The sequence below is a fragment of the Capsicum annuum genome, chromosome 3 (assembly GCF_002878395.1).
Source record: "Capsicum annuum cultivar UCD-10X-F1 chromosome 3, UCD10Xv1.1, whole genome shotgun sequence".
NCBI lineage: Eukaryota > Viridiplantae > Streptophyta > Magnoliopsida > Solanales > Solanaceae > Capsicum > Capsicum annuum.
The window spans coordinates 13,300,849-13,317,211 of record NC_061113.1 but is presented as its reverse complement, the minus strand read 5'-3'; the positions used below and the strand labels follow the sequence as shown (position 1 = coordinate 13,317,211).

The window sequence follows — 16,363 nt, the reverse complement described above, 5'->3', positions numbered from 1 at the left end:
TTCGGTTCCACCCGTCACGTTTATGTAAATAAGGAGTTATTTGTTGTTTTTGATTTGGCTCAAGGCGAAGAGAAGATATATATGGCCAACTCCGCAACTGCAAAAGTTGAAGAAACAGGAAAAGTCTGCCTGAAAATGATATCAGGCAAAGTGTTGACTTTGAACGATGTTTTGTATATACCGAAGTTACGAAAGAACTTGATTTTTGTATCACTTCTTGACAAAAATGGATTCAAATGTGTATTTATTTCTGGAAAAATTATACTTAGTAAAGGAGAAGTGTACGTAGAAAAAGGCTACCTCACAGAGGGCCTATTCAAAATGAATGTAATGAATGTTGAAATCAATAAAAGTTCAGTTTCTTCTTACTTGCTGTAGTCTAATGATTTGTGGCATGAACGATTAGGACAGGTCAATTACAAAACATTGCGAAAACTGATTAACTTAGAAGTTTTGCCAAACTTTGAGTGCAATAAATCAAAATATCAAACGTGTGTGAAATCAAAGTATGCCAAGCATCCGTATAAGTTCGATGAAAGGAATTCCAATCCTTTAGACTTAATCCATACTGACATTTGTGATATAAAGTCAACACCATCTCGTGGTGGGAAAAAGTATTTTATAACTTTTATTAACGATTGCACTAGAAACTGTTATGTCTATTTTCTAAACAGTAAGGATGAAGCATTAGATGCGTTTAGGCAATATAAAACAGAAGTTGAAAATCAGTTAGAGAAAAAGATCAAAATGATAAAAAGTGATAGGGGCAGAGAATATAAATCTTCGTTTGCGCAAATATGTGTAGAGAATGAAATTGTCCATCAAACTACGGCCCCATATTCACCTCAATCTAATGAAATTGCGGAAAAGAAAAATTGAATCTTAAAAGAAATAATAAATGTCTTACTTATAAGTTCAGGTTTACAGCAAAACTTATGAGGGGAAGTTATCCTTACAGCTAACCGAATACTCAATAGAGTGCCCCATAGTAAGACACAATCAATTTCATATAAAAATGGAAAGGAAGGAAACCCAACTTGAAATATTTCAAAGTGTGGGGGTGTCTAGCGAAGGTCCAAGTTTCTCTGCCTAAAAGGATAAAAATAGGACCTAAGACGATAGACTGTGTGTTCATATGATATGCTAAAAATAGTAAATCATGTCGGTTTTTTATGCATAAATCCAAACATTCGAATATCAATGAAAATACGATAATTGAATTAGATAATGCTAAATATTTTGAACACATTTATCCGTATAAAACTAGACATGAACAGTCTAGTGGGGGGTCTAAATGACCTCGAGATGAACCAATTGAGGATGTACATAATGATGAGAATACAAGACGTAGTACACGTAAAAAAACATCAACTTTGTTTGGATTGAATTTTGTAACATTTCTCTTAGAAAATGAGACTCAAACATTTAAAGAGGCGATGTCGTCGTCAGATTCATCTTTTTGGAAAGAGGCAGTTAATAGTGAGATTGATTCAATCTTAAGAAACTATACGTGAGAATTGGTTGATCTTCCTCCAGGAAATAAACCTTTAGGTTCTAAATGGATCTTCAAAAGGAAAATGAAAGTGGATGATACTATTAAAAAATACAAGGCAAGACTTGTAGTAAAAGACTTCAAAAAGAAAGAAAGTCTTGATTACTTTGATACATACTCACCTGTAACGAGGATAACGTCAATTTGAATATTAATTACCTTGGCAGTGGTATATGGTCTTGAAATCGATCAAATGGATATGAAAACAACATTCCTAAATGAAGAATTGGAGAAAGAAATTTATATGGAATAGACTGAGGGTTTTGTGGTTCTAGGAAAAGAGAATAAGATGTGTAAACTTGTTAAGTCACTTTATGGACTAAAATAAGCACCTAAATAGTGGCCTGCGAAGTTTGACCAAACCATGTTGGCAAACGGGTTCAAGATAAATGAATGTGATGAATATGTTTACATTAAAGACACTCCAAATCACCAAGTCATTGTTTGTTTGTATGTGGATGATATGTTGATCATCAGTATAGAGACATTTCTGACATAAATTCTACGAAACGAATTCTCGAGAGCAAGTTTTATATGAAAGACCTTGGAGTTGTGGATGTGACCTTAGGAATAAGAATAATTACAACTTCACAAGGGTTGGCATTGTCACATTCTCATTACATTGAAAAGGTACTTGAAAAATTCAAGTATTTGAAATTTGGTATTGCCAAGACTCCATTGGACGTGAACTTTGCACTTCAAAAGAATGAAGGTGAAAGTGACTCACAGTTGGAGTACTCAAGAGTGTTGGGATGTTTAATGTATATCATGAATTGTACACGACCAGACATAACATATGATATTAGTAAGTTGAGTCAGTACACGAGTAATCCCAATAAAACTCATTGGATGGCAATGAAAAGAGTTTTGGGGTATCTTAAATACACTCAAGACTATGCTTTGCATTATAATAAATATCCCACGGTACTTGAAAGATATAGTGATGCAAATTGGATCACTGGATCGAATGAAGTAAAATCCACAAGTGGATATGTATTTACTATAGGTGGAGGAGCGGTCTTTTATAAATCATCCAAACAGACATGTATTGCTTGCTACACAATGAAATTCGAGTTTATCACATTGGATAAAGCCGATAAAGAAGCAGAATAGCTCCAAAATTTCTTGAAAGATATTCCTTATTGGCCCAAACCAGTGGCACCAGTATGTATACACTGTGATATCCAAGAGACAATAGGTAGGGTAGGGAGCATGATGTACAACGATAAATCTCATCACATAAGACGAAGATATAATACTATTAAAGAACTTCTCTCTAGTGGAATTATCACTGCTGACTATGTGAAGTCAAAGGATAATATATCGGATCCACTTACAAAAGGTCTGTTTAGAGAAAGAGTTGAGAGGATATCCAAAGGAATGGGTTTATGGCCTAGGACGGTAACTCTACCTAGCAGACTAGAGATCCCAAGAGTGAGGTTCAAGGAGATCAAATAAAGTTGTATCTGACAGGTTCAACATTGTCAATATACCAACTCATTATCATGATGTAGACAATGTTTAGTAAACAAGGATAAGACTTACGTGTGAAGTCTTTTAATGATTATCTAATTTAGCAGATTTAATCAAATAGTTTAATCTAGATGATTGAATGTTTAGAAATCACCTATGTGACCGTGAAGTGGAAGCTGCTTCAAAAAGAATGTTAGTAAAGGCCTATTCTCTAAGCTCTCATGAGACCGGGACATGTTCATGGCTGAAACAAACAAAATCGTGAGAACCATAAACGGTATAAGTCTGGTTGTGTGACATGTGTTTTCTAGATGTACATTAAAGATCGATGGTTCAAAGATATCAAATTTATCGATTGACCGAGTGCATCCGATGCATGTTCACTATGAAAAGTTCAAAGGGAAACCCACTTATCCAAACGCAATCAGTTTTTGTTTGATAATCACATACTTGTCTATAATGTTTTATGAAAAAATAGTCATTCCCCATTCATGTGGGGGATTGTTGGGTTTAAAATTAAAAAGTGTGAATGAAAAATGGAGGGAACCAAGTGGAGAGAAAAATTGAGATAACACTTAAAATGGAAATTGTACTAAAAAAAAAAAAAGAAAAGTCTACTAATTCTCCCACATTGGTGGGAGAAGGAAACTTTCAAGTGTTTATATCTAGAAACACTTACTCCACATGGTAAGTGAGGCAAGAACCAAGAGGTGCCTCGCGCCGTCGTCATCGTCACTGGGCTCGGCTTCAGCTTCGGCTTCAAATTTGAACAAAATTTATTTGGGAAGAAATCCAATGCAGTCTGAAAAATCCAAAGGAAAAAATGTAAAAAAATTTGTTCCTCCATTAACATGCATGCACGCAGTGCAGAAACTACAAAATGCAAAATGCTGCTTCACAAAAAATCCAAAGGAAAAAATGTAACAGTTTTTGTTCCTCCATTAACATGCATGCACGCGGTGCAGAAACTACAGAAATGCGAAATGCTACTTCGGAAAGGGTACAACTCTTTGATGAAATGTCACACTGATTCAAGAAAAGAGATATCTGTTTGGATGGTTTTCATTGTCCAGAAAAAAGACACAATAATTCGATAAATAGACATGACTGTTTCAAAGAATACATCTTTGCGAAATGCTGCTTCGGAAGGGATGTAACTCTTTGACGAAATGACACACTGATTCGAGAAAAGAGATGTCTGTTCGAATGGTTGTCACTGTCCAGAAAAAGGATACAATGATTCGATGAACAAACATGACTGTTCCAAAGTTTCCGAATGAACCATTGCCTCTTTTCGAAAGAGGCACTTGATGGCTATATAAACTTGCATTTTTCCACAGGTTTAGGTTTAGGATGAAAAAAAAATTCCTGCATTAAAACACTTCTTGTTTTCTGAAATACTCTTTGTGATCATCTAATCGTTGAGTGAGTTCGAAGAGAATCCAACCATTTGAGGTACCACTACAATCGGATTTTTAGGCCATTTTATCCTGGGAGGAAAATTTCGCAACCTTGGATACTTGAGGGGAATTATTTTCTTAAGGACACTCCGTGAAGTTGGAGGACTTGGCCTTTTCTGCTTCATCTAATTTTCTTCGTAAAATTCTGAAAACACACTTCTTTAAAACGTCATTTTGATCTTGTGTTGAAGGTGTTGCATAACTTCATTAGTATTCTTGTTTATACTTAAACTTGTGTTGAAATTGTTGTGTCAAAATACAGATTTTATGTACCCGAAAATAACAAGTGGTTCGAATTCTACTAACAAATGAGGTGCATTGAGCCTTTGAGGTGTAGATTGGAGTTATTGGGACGAGTTTTTTTGGCTAATCCACATCACTGGACTCCATATCTTTACCCTTATCATGTCTTTTCTTTCCTAGATGATGAATTTTATGTTCTTTAACTTGTATCATCGATCTTAACTGCTTTTGTACTTGTGACACCAGGTTTTAAAAGGTGTGACGGTTATTTCTACATATTTAAGGTCATGAGACATTGCTAATGACTTATACACTATTCTCACTTTACTTCCACATTTTACTTGCTTAAAAAGGATTAAAATTAAATTATGATTTTTGTACAGGATTTAGGTAGGTACCATCACGACTAACTCAATTTTTGAGTCTTGATAGTTTGGTATTAGAGCTCTAGATTAGGCTGTTTTGGCGGACACTTTAGTCTCTCATGAGTACTAGAGCAATGTCTAGTAGAGTCTTAGGGAACGGTACAATAACGTCTATTTTTGGGAGGCTAGGACATGTAGAAAATTTCAATTAATGATACATATCCAACTTTAATATATTCTAAATCTCTTTATTTCACTCTCTCACGGATGGTAATTAAGTACCACTCCAGAAATCAGGAGCTCACACTCACAGCTATTTCTAGGGTTGTTGCTCCTCCACCAGTTGCGAAAACCACTATGTTTGCAGAAAGGCAGAAGACGTTCGACAAATTGATGGACTTGTGCACATGAAATTAAGTACAACAAAGTTGTAATATTTAGACAATCACTCACGAAGAAAATGGATAAACACGTCAGAAAATCATTTAATATTAATATAATAATAATAATAATAAAAAAAAAAAAAAAAAAATTATAATGATATTATCAAACATTATTTCCCTGCCAAATATCATGCCTCTTTTGTTTGAAATTTTGATTATTAATAAATTGAATTAAACCAAATAACATATAGTTTAATTTGAGACATTTAAGAGTGTGTGATCTGGTGGTCAGTGAAATAGGTTGAGAGGGTGAAGTCTCAGGTAGACACAAAAAATACTAGCTGATTCTTTCTCTATCTGTTTTAATCTTAAAGGATGATTGGTGCGCGAAAACCTACCGTTACAAGGTAAAAAAAAAAAAAAGTTGAGATTAAAGAAGAAGGGTATTTTAGGTAGTTCATTACATTTACATGTGAAGCATTATTTGGAGTATCAAAGCTCTAAAACCTCAGCAAAAACCCTCTGCTGTTTGCTTCCTCTCCCTTGTAGAGAAGGGAGGGCAAAATGTCCCTCTCTCGTCTTCTTCCACTCAGATTCAGATCACTCATCAACACTGTAGGTACTTTACCAAATACACTTCAAAAATATTGTCTTTTTTGCCTCTTAATGTTGTTTCTTGATTTTGGTTTTGGGGATTCAGTGATGTGATTACTGAAAAAATGGACCTATTTTCAAGAAATGAGTAGTTTATCGCATACTCCTTCCATTCCAAATCACCCGTTCCAAATTTACTAATGTGATTTCTCATTTTACTTGTTTTTTTTCATCAATCTAAGACAAGATAATTTTTTTTTTCCATTATACCCTTAGTAGTTGATTACTCCTTGTTACTAGCATTGAATTATCGAATCTTGAAAAATGTTGCAAAGACTTTGGTAATCTATAATCCTAATTATTCATGCAAAAAATACTTTGGTATAGCCATAGAATAACTCATCAATATTGGAACTAACAGCATGACATAGTTAATAGGGGCAAAATAATAAAATTACATTAGCAATCATTGTTTCCTTAATAGTTGTGTCATCTCAATTTGGGATGGGTAATTTGGGACGGAGGGAGTACAAATTTGAAAAAAAATTGTTTTCTTTTTTATAGAGTTACTGATGGTGGGAGGTGACAGGTATTCTGTAGAGTTAGTTGAGCTGCGCGAAGGATGGCCTGAACACCTATCTCATAATGTTGTTTCTTGATTTCGATGTTGGGGGTTTAATGATGTGATTGATGTTTATTTAAAAGATGGACCTATTTTCATGAAATAATTAGTTTATCATATACCCATTTGAAAAAAATTGTCTTTTCTTGATGGAGTTACCTAATAGTACTTGTTGCAGGTGGGAGGTGACAACTATTGTGTGGAACTAGTTGAGGTGCACGAAAACTGGATCGAGCACTGTCGGAAAAATATTGTCTTTTTAATCTCATAATGTTGTTTCTTGATTTTGGTGTTGTGTGTCTCTTATGTGTGTGTGTGTGCCGGGGAGGGGGGGGGGGGGGGGGGGGTTTAATGATGTGATTATTTCCATTATGTTTATTGAACAAATGGACCTATTTCAAGAAATGAGTAGTTTAGCAGATGCTCACTTGAAAAAAATTGTCTTTTTTGCATAATGTTGTTTCTTGATTTTGGTGTTGGGGGGTTGAATTGTACTTTGATTTGCTGTACATAAGCTGAGGGTCTATAGGAAACATGCTCTTTACCCCGAGGTAGAGGTAAGGTCTGCGTATACTATATCCTACCGAGACCCCACTTGAGGGATTACATTGAGTATGCTGTTGTGTTTATGGAAAAAATGGACGTATTTTCTATTTGTAGAGTTAGGCAGATGAATAGGTAGTTTATCAGATACCCATTGGAAAAAGAAATGTCTTTCTTTTCATTTGTCTCAAAATATTGGTTCCTGATTATCTTTTTTTAGGTGTGGGGTGGATGGGGGTTGGGGGATGTTGATTTTATCAGTTGTATGTGTTAATGAACCTATTTGCAGAATGTAGAACAGCAGAGGAGTGAATAAGTAGTTTATCAAATACATACTTGAAAAAAATTGTCTCTTTTGCCTCAATGTTGGGGCTCAGTTGGGATCGGTTGGGAGTTGAATGATGTGATTATTTCACTTGTAGTTATTGGAAAAATGGTCCTCTTTTCTGTTCCTGGAATTAAGCAGATGAATAGGTAGTTTATCAGATATCCCTTTGGAAAGACGTGTGTTCTTTTTTTCTCTCATTTGGTATTAAAACGTCTATCGGAAACAGCCTGTGTATACTCTACCCTTCCCAGACTCCACTTTGTTTGTGGGATTATACTGGGTATGTTGTTGTATTTGGTGTCAAATATTGATTCCTGATTACCTTTTATGGTATGTGTGGTGGGGTGTGTGTGCGGAGGGGTATTTTTTGATAACCGTGGTGTTTGGGCCAGCTTTCCCCAGGGGTGTTGATTTTATCACTTGTATTCATTAATGAACCTATTTGGGAAAAAATATGTCTTCTTCTCATTTATCATTTTTGCTGTAAAATGCTACTCTTGGTCCGTTATATTGGTTTGGGGGAGGGAGGGTCGAGGAGTACTGTTTTCGTTTTTTAATTGTATGTGTTAATTGAAGCTAGTTTCTGTTACAGAATGTAGAAGATGGTATTCTTCAGTGAATGATAAAGGCGAAATTTCGCAGCCGTTGAAGAAATCAGAAATGCAGATATCTGAAAAGAAGTAAGATCTTTTAATTATAAATGCTTATGAGCCTTTAGCTGCATTTTGAGCTAAACTATTTGGTTGAAATTTGATGATAATATTAGCATGGTCCTCAAAATTATTAGTTGCTTATTGAGTGTTCATTTGCAAGATTATGACCTTAGCATTTTTGGTAGTATGACGTGAAGATGATCTATCGATCACAAATTTAACCTGTTAGTGAAATTAGTGTGTATGATAGTACAAAATTGTGCTCATGCTTGCAGTTTGTTTGTGAATCATATTGTAGAAAATGTTGACGAAAGGGTAACCATATTGTGAAACTAATGATGGAAATGATTGTGGAAGATTAGCATGCTAAGCATTGTTCATGAGAAATAAAAAACATGCAAATCTGGCTACTAACATTAAAATTGATAGGTCATAAATTTAAAATGAATAAGGAAGTATAAATCTTGAGATTTGTAGTCATTGTAGGTTATAGCCGAAATGATATAAGAACAGAAAAAAATGAACGATAATAGTTCCTGCATAGATCATTAAACCATGGTAAGATCTGAACCTAGCCAAATTTGTGGGTCTCTAAAAGTATAGAGAGTGCGTGAATTGGGACTTGGTAACAGTGCTCCGAGATGTGAAATGGATATCATATTTAGTGATGGACCAATTTCATGCAGATCGATTGCCTTTTCACTTCTTTGGCTTACCCAATCTATACAGTAATGTCATATTTATAGGGTGCTTCTTTTCTTGTTTCTTCTTTTTTCTCTCTGGTTTGATGATATAGTTGCTTCAGCGTGCAAAATTCTACTGTATTTTGTGTGTTTAAGTCGGTGCGTATCTGTTCTTTTCATTTCGTAACAATGAGTAAACTCTAATATCTCATCTGTTCTGAAACATATGTCGGATCGTCGTTGTTTTTATAGGCATATGACCGAAAATGAAGGGGTCTTTCCCAGAGAAACATATGCCCGGAAGGAAGTAGGTCCCTGGGATTATTTGCTATCCGGCTTTCAAAGAACTAAAAAGAAGATTTTTGAAAAGTTTATGGAGCAGAAGAGCAGTAGCACTCATGCATTAACTTCCACTTCCGAGCTTAAAGATTCTGATAATGTTGTATCTGCTGATAGTCATGATAGTGGAAGTATGAATGATCTTAAGATTACAATTCATTCAGAAAAGACATCTCTAACTAATATGGCAGAAAACGTTGACAGTGAAACATATCTTTCTTCTCATGCTGACAACAGTAAAGCTTTAGAGGTTATTAATAATATGAAAAACATTTCTGATTCAGTTGGGCCTGAAGAATTGTTAAATATCTCTTCAAAAGAATGTGAAGGAAGCACTGACTATGGGGTAAATGGCATGTCTTCTGGCGCTTCATCTATCTGCGGAAAAGCCAATTCCAATGACGGTGTTCAACTGATTAATGGTTTCCATCATTCAGAGTTCGTTGAGAAAGAGAGAGAACAATTGCTAGCTGAGGAGGCATCATCAAGTGTACAAATCAGTTCTGAAGAAGAGATCCTTTCAAAATCTGAGGAAGCATGTTTTGTAGAACATCAAATGCAAGTTGAGATATCTAGGACATCACATAGAGTTTCTGCAAATAAATCTGGTTCAACTGCACCTGAAAACGAGCAGCAGGAAATTATGGAGTCGTGTAAATTTTCATCAAATTTAGAACTTGGAAGGAGTGGTACCGATGATTCATCATGTGTAATAAAGAGGGTTGCCCAAGTAGTAGATGTTGCTCAGGAAAAAAGAAATAATGAACCCGAGTTGGAGGCTAAGAATGGCCAAATGCAGAAAAAGGACGTAATATCAGATGGTGAACCAGAGTTCGAGGTTAAGAATGGCCAAATGCAGAAAAAGGATGTAATATCAGACATTCTTTCAATTTTTGAGAAGAATGACGGAATATCCAATCTCAAGCAGGTTGCACATTCTAATAGTTTCATACAGAGTGAATCAACCAACAAATGGCGGGATGTTCTTGTAAAAAAAACAGTTTTGTCGACAAGTGAACACCATCCAGCTGAAGACATCTCTATTCCTATCGCACTTTCTAATACCAAAATGGACGAAATTTCATCTTTCTCCAATGATTCTTCTCACGTGGAGGCTGATCATCAAGCGATAGATCAGATTGTCGACCCAAAGAGTGAAAAATCTGTGCCTAGAGAGTCTGAACACCTCGATGAAACATCTCAGAATGTTCTCGGAAAAAGTGGCACCACCATAAAGGGCTTAATAGAACTTATTGGTGAGCTGCCTCCTTGGGATCCGTCTTTTGTTAGGCATGAAGAAATTGTTGTTGACAGAAGTGATAGGGAAAGAAGTGCAAGTAACAGAATCCAAGCACACACTGATAAGCAGACATTAGACAGTAAAAAAAGAAAAACTTCATCTCAGAGTGTGACTGGAAAGAAAAAAAACAGTGGGCTATCCAACGAAGTCCATGCAGATCTTAACCCGGGTGATGAAAGAACAGAGATCAGGAATACTGCACCGCTTGGTTTCTGCATGTCAATAGAAACTAAAGAGACTACATCTTTGAGGGAAAAGGGTAATCTGAGCAAGGGTGAGGAGGCCTCTTCATCTGAAAAGTTATCAGATGAAAACAAAATGATTGTTAAGTTTGTGAACATTAAAGCCACAGAAAGTGCTGTCTCTAGAGCTTTCCAGGGTTCTGGGGCTATTTCTAAGGTTGTGTTTCCAAGTGTCAAATCGACTAATTATAAAGCTGCACACATTTATTTTAAGGTATGTTTTCTGTCTTCACTATCCAGTCTTTGACCATTTTGCTTCAGGTTGTGTTCTCGACTTTCTTTAGTTGTAAAATTCAAAATTGTAGAGCAGCAAGAAACAGAAAGGGCAAAAAAGCACAAGCACAAAAGGAAACACAAAATAAGAAAAAAAAAATGAGAAACAAGAAACAAACACGTGTTTTCCAGACCAATATGAAATGAGTTCCACTTCAGCAGGAAAACAGACAGTAGTGCTGACGTACCTTAGTTTTGCTTGTTCAAGGAGATGGAGAGAAGTGTAGGGACTGAAGTTAGTTCCTTAACTTGAAGGAAGTATAGCTGTACTACCCTGTTGTTTAATGAATAGATGCAACAATGAAATTTATTTAATGTTATACCAAGTTTACACTAAATACTTTTTAAAATGTGTAACTAGTACAAAAATAGGGCTCTGCTATTTACAATACACCCTCTCTATGTTCAATTTGAGGGGCTAAAACTGATAATATGTCATGGTTTGATTTTCTTATGGAAGTATGTTCGTCAATGCACTTCCCTTTTGTGTCCCTTCTTCACATGGCTTGCACAAAATGATATGTTCAGTATCAACTTTGTGCTGCTGTGAATAAAATGTCTCCATTTTGAGATACAAAATGGTGGAAGCATAGGCTCATGATTTGAACAGCCAGTTTCACATTTCGTTTCCACTTATCATTTTTTGGTTTTTGCAGTCACAAGAGGGAAGGCAAAAGGCTCTTAAAAGATCTGATGTGATGATTATGGATACGGTAGTTTTGGAGGCCACGTGTATACCTGATTTAATTGGTTATCCAGAAGTTCCCACCTCGTTAGTAAAGCATCCTTCAAGGACAGTTATGATAAAAGAATTCAAGCACAATGTGACCTTTCGCGACATTGAAGAAGCTCTAGCCTTCTGCATAAGCAACATAACTGGAATTTTCTTTGGTTCGTCAAGCTCCGTTGCTTATGTGGAATTTGAGGTAATTTGCTTTTATTGGAATAAGTTTCCTTGTTTTCCTCTTTTGAGTTCATCCAATGACCAATCATGTAGTTTGACTAGTTGAGGTTTTAGTTATTTACAATGAAACGCTTCTTCTCCCAGACAGTAGAGGGCAAAGAAATTGCTATTGAAAAGCATGCATTGATCATGCATGGAGAGAAACTATCAATCTTGAGAATCGATGCACCACGAACAACCATTGTAAGGATGTCAAATATGGATTTCCTTACAATGAGAAAAATGATCCCCTTATGCAAAGAACTGGGAAAGACTAGCCAATTCGTAACGAGAACTCCTGGCATCATGGATGTGCATTACAAATTTGCTGAATGGCCAAGAATGTTAGAGATTATAAACAGGTAGTTGCTTGCTTATCTGATATTGGTTTCCCTTAGGCATTTGCTTCCCTCATGCTCTTTTCTGATTTGATTCTGTACGTGCCAAGTCTCAACGGATATGAAGAAGATGGTCAGCAGTTGGTAGCTAAGCCTGCACCTGTCTACTCCTCGCATGTCCTTAGCGTTCTCTGGAGTCAACCAGAGGGTAGAAAGCATTTGAAGACCGCGTTCAACAGCATGTTGCAGAAAGTAGGTGGGGATACAGATGTTTTAGCAGAACTCGTTGATAACTTTTATGCTGGTGCAAGAAACATAATTAACATATGATGGTAAAGTGTTCAGTAGTTATACTGGAAAATCCCCATGCATTTACTCTTCTAACATAGAACTTCAGATCTAACAACAATAACAGACTTTGCTTTAAAACCTGCCCATTTATTATCAGAGGAAATTTTAGAATTCAAAAATGTTGTATTTCATATCAGTTTGATAATTGTAATTAAGGTTTTTGATTAAGGGTATACATAGTAAAAGCTAAATGTTATTTTTGTTTCTCTTTTTGATGGATGCAATGTAAAAGTTCAAATGGCATAGTACCAGAAGTGACATCTTTTAATCAGTAAAGCCACTTTTTTATTTTCTAGAAGCTCAGTACAAAGGAAAGATTTAATCCTGTAAAAGGTCATGGGGCTCGAGATGTGGAAGCAATCATTAATGATTATATTAGGATTGATTATTACAGTGCGGTTCTTTCTTGGACCCTATGTGAATGCAAGATGTTTGATGCACCGGCTGTCCAAGCTCATCAAATGCTGATGATGCTTTTTTTACCCCAAAAATATAAATTTTGAAGTAAACTGGATTGCAGCAAAAATTGTGGCAAATATTTAGCTAGTGTTTGATTGTAGAGTTTGAAAATTTACTTTCAAATATTGAAATATGGTCTTTAAATGTTTTCAAGTTTTTAAAAATTGACTTTCAGTCACAAAATTTCAACTAAAACACATGTTATACACAATTTCATGTTCCTAAAATCACAACTCAAAAATTTAAATTTTTAAATTTCAACTTTAAAATATATGGCCAAATGGAAAGAAATTGTCATATTTATTTCAATGATGTGGCAAAATGTTTTTTTTTAAATTTTGGGTGATTGTATCCTCCCTTAATAAAAGGCTTCAAATTTTAACTCTAGAAATTAAATATAATAGGTACAGAAATTAAAAATCACCATTTGAGAGAGCGAAATTAAAGATCACCCAAAAATAGGGGCAATCCATGCAAAAACTTGTATACTAGCTAAATTAAAGCGGGACAGAGATCCATCATTTAAGTTTCCAAACTTCAATCAAATCAGATAGCCAATTTTATCACCCAGCTATAGTAACAAATAAATCTTTTATAATCTCATTTTCCATCCAAATATAAAATTTCCTTTATGTATTATGAAAATTTTTGGAAATACAATCAATTCAACTTCCCCCAAAATAATATAGTAACTTACCTTACCCAATAAGCCACATGCAACTATAAAACCAGGTAAAAATTGTCACCCTACTCATCAAAAAAATAAAAAAAAAATCATGAATTCCTTCAAATTTTATCTCCCAATTTTTATCCTTGTCCAAATTTTAACTTTTTGTTTAGCCACACTTTATCCAGTGTCTATTGCTAATTTATTGAATGCACCATTAACTCTGAATTGCATAGCACAAGGTAAAAATGTTGGGTAGAGAAAATGCACCTGGTGGATTTGTACTTAATATGTCCGTTGATACAAGTGTTGATAATCCAAATGAATCATGTGAATTAAGTTCTGGAAATTTGCATGGGAATTTTGTTGTGTTCGATCCTTCAAAAGAACCAAATACATGTTACAATGGTCAATGGTAGATGTCTTTGGCAAGCTAAACCAGATGGACTTTATCTTGTTATTAGTGGTCAAGTTAGTTTAGTGTATAAGTGGTCATAAATTGCTGTTTTGAATATGTAGTGGAATAATACTTGCTAAGGTATGGTTAGTCATGAATAATTTTATTGGTTGGAATAAATCATTTCTATCATTTTAAGTATTGGTTTTCTTGTTTAATCATTTGGTAATCGGACTCGCTAACCAAAATAATTCTAACTTATAACTCATGATACTTTTTTATTTTTTTATTTTTTTCCCAGGTTACCCCTTAGGGGTGATCGGCCATGGATTTTAGATCAGAGCTGGGGGAACATTCTCACCGGGTACCAAGAGGCCCGGGGTCCACGCGCACGTCGTCTGGGCAAGACTAAGCACGACAGATCCCGAATTGGGATAGGTCATGATACTAGAAATGAATTTTAGAGTTTTTTAAAAAAAAAAAAAAAAATATCGATAATCAAATGTATTAAATTGCAATCTATTCTAATGAACACTAATTGATAATGGTTGTGTGACAAATTGACTAGTGGATAATGAAAAAGGATGAATGACATATCTCACACCAGAGAATGAATAAAATCCTGAGTTTTTTATAAGGTTCACAATCTTTCTTCTTTTATTATATTGTACCGGGTATCAAGAGGCCCGAGGTCCACACGCACATCGTCTGGGCAAGCAAGACTAAGCACGCGAAAGGTTAGGCGTCCAACCTTCCTCTCCTTCAGGGCAGTCCGAAGACAGACCCTGAATCGGAATAACTCATGACACAAGAAATGAATCTTTGAGTTTTTACAAAAATTAAATAAATACCGATAATCAAATGTATTAAGTTGTATTTCATTCTAATGAACACTAATTGATAATGATTGTGTGACAAATTGACTAGTGGATTATTAATAATGCTGAATGACATATCACACACCAGAAGATAAATAAAATCCTGAGTTTTTTTTGTAAGATTCATAATCTTTCTTCCTTTATTAAATTGTGAGTTAGACCAAAAATTTAATTTGACAAAAAATAAAGAAATGAAAGAAATTGGAGTGACTTGTAAAAGTTGTAATCTTCTTTCATACGCAACACGTGGAGGTCTGCAATGATATGGCAGGCACGTGAAAATCACGCTGATGCGACTGGTTTTATATGTCCAGAAGGTTTTATTAGTTGGCCATAAAAAAAAATTTCTTTTTTTCAGAAAATTATTTTACTTTAACATAAAAAGTGAAAATATGTTTCGTTTAGTCATAAATTTTTCAACTCTACTTTCGAAAAATTATTTGAAAAAGTAAAAACAAGTTTTACTTGTTTTCACTCATAGTTCTCTCACAAAATTTCAAAAATAACTTTAATTTGGAGCGAATCTATGTAGGATTTTGAGGTGCTCCGGCACCCACTAAACTCGATGCGGAATAGGTATAATTATATAAAAAATATAAAAAAATAGGTATAAAATATATAAAAGCAACCACTGTGACAAAAAGTTGTGTGGATGCATTGACATTTAGGTTAATCTTAAGATGATTTTTTACTTTATTCAGTTTTTAAATTTTTTAAGCACCCACCATCCTTAAATTCTGGATCCATCACTGACTTTAATTTATATTCATGATCAAACACAACTCCAACTCTAACTTCATCTTCAATTTCATCTCCAATTCCGAAAAAAAATAATTTTCATCGCCAAAAAGGCCTTAAATTCACTTCAAACAATAGAAGGGTGGTTGATTGGTACGGTAATAGATCGCTCCTAAAATATTAGTAAACATGAGTTTAATTAATTTAGCTATCATATTTTTTTATTCAACTAATCCAAATTAAATGGAATCTAGGGTTTTAAATTTGAATTGCAGTCGCCTGGAACCTTATATTTGGATAAAATATTAATAAAAAATTTCATGAGTACTGTACTATGCAGTATTTAAAGAATTTTAAGGATCAATAAATTTATTTGGTCAAGCTTATTTTTCTTTAAAAATATTTGTTTTTTTAGAAGTGCTTATTTTAGAAAATGGAGATGTGTAGTCAAACTTATGAAAGAAAATAATTGTTTTTGAGGAGTAAAATAAGCAGTTTTTCATAAATTAAAAAGAATAGTTTTTCCCATAAAGCACTTT

General features: G+C 34.6%; 1 protein-coding gene and 1 long non-coding RNA gene across 5 annotated transcripts; one reads left to right on the top strand and one right to left on the bottom strand.

The window, feature by feature from the left end:
* The first annotated feature begins 5,938 nt into the window (after positions 1-5,938).
* On the top strand, positions 5,939-12,978 carry LOC107864585. 4 transcript variants are annotated; one of them, XM_047409068.1, is made up of 7 exons: positions 5,967-6,095; positions 6,871-6,906; positions 8,156-8,243; positions 9,152-10,994; positions 11,710-11,979; positions 12,102-12,358; positions 12,445-12,978. In XM_047409068.1, exons 3-7 carry the CDS (start codon positions 8,224-8,226, stop codon positions 12,662-12,664), a joined length of 2,610 nt encoding a protein of 869 aa, XP_047265024.1. In that variant the 5' UTR covers positions 5,967-6,095; positions 6,871-6,906; positions 8,156-8,223; the 3' UTR covers positions 12,665-12,978. The 4 variants fall into 4 exon arrangements, with proteins under 4 accessions (XP_016566488.2, XP_016566487.2, XP_047265024.1 ...); XM_016711003.2 differs by having other exon boundaries at positions 5,969-6,091; XM_016711002.2 differs by lacking the exon at positions 6,871-6,906 and having other exon boundaries at positions 5,939-6,091.
* LOC124897003 lies at positions 9,729-14,376 on the bottom strand. Its single transcript, XR_007053394.1, has 3 exons — positions 14,082-14,376; positions 11,242-12,635; positions 9,729-9,858 (listed from the first exon to the last, which is right to left on the bottom strand). It is a non-coding gene; the product is annotated as an uncharacterized LOC124897003 (long non-coding RNA).
* Between the last annotated feature and the right edge of the window lie 1,987 nt (positions 14,377-16,363).

Excerpts from the sequence above, each read along its gene's own strand:
- LOC107864585 (XM_016711001.2), top strand. The coding sequence starts at position 6,041 with ATGTCCCTCTCTCGTCTTCTTCCACTCAGATTCAGATCACTCATCAAC. Across the intron at positions 10,995-11,709 it reads CTGCACACATTTATTTTAAG|TCACAAGAGGGAAGGCAAAA; the intron begins GTATGTTTTCTG and ends TGGTTTTTGCAG. Across the intron at positions 11,980-12,101 it reads TTGCTTATGTGGAATTTGAG|ACAGTAGAGGGCAAAGAAAT; the intron begins GTAATTTGCTTT and ends TTCTTCTCCCAG.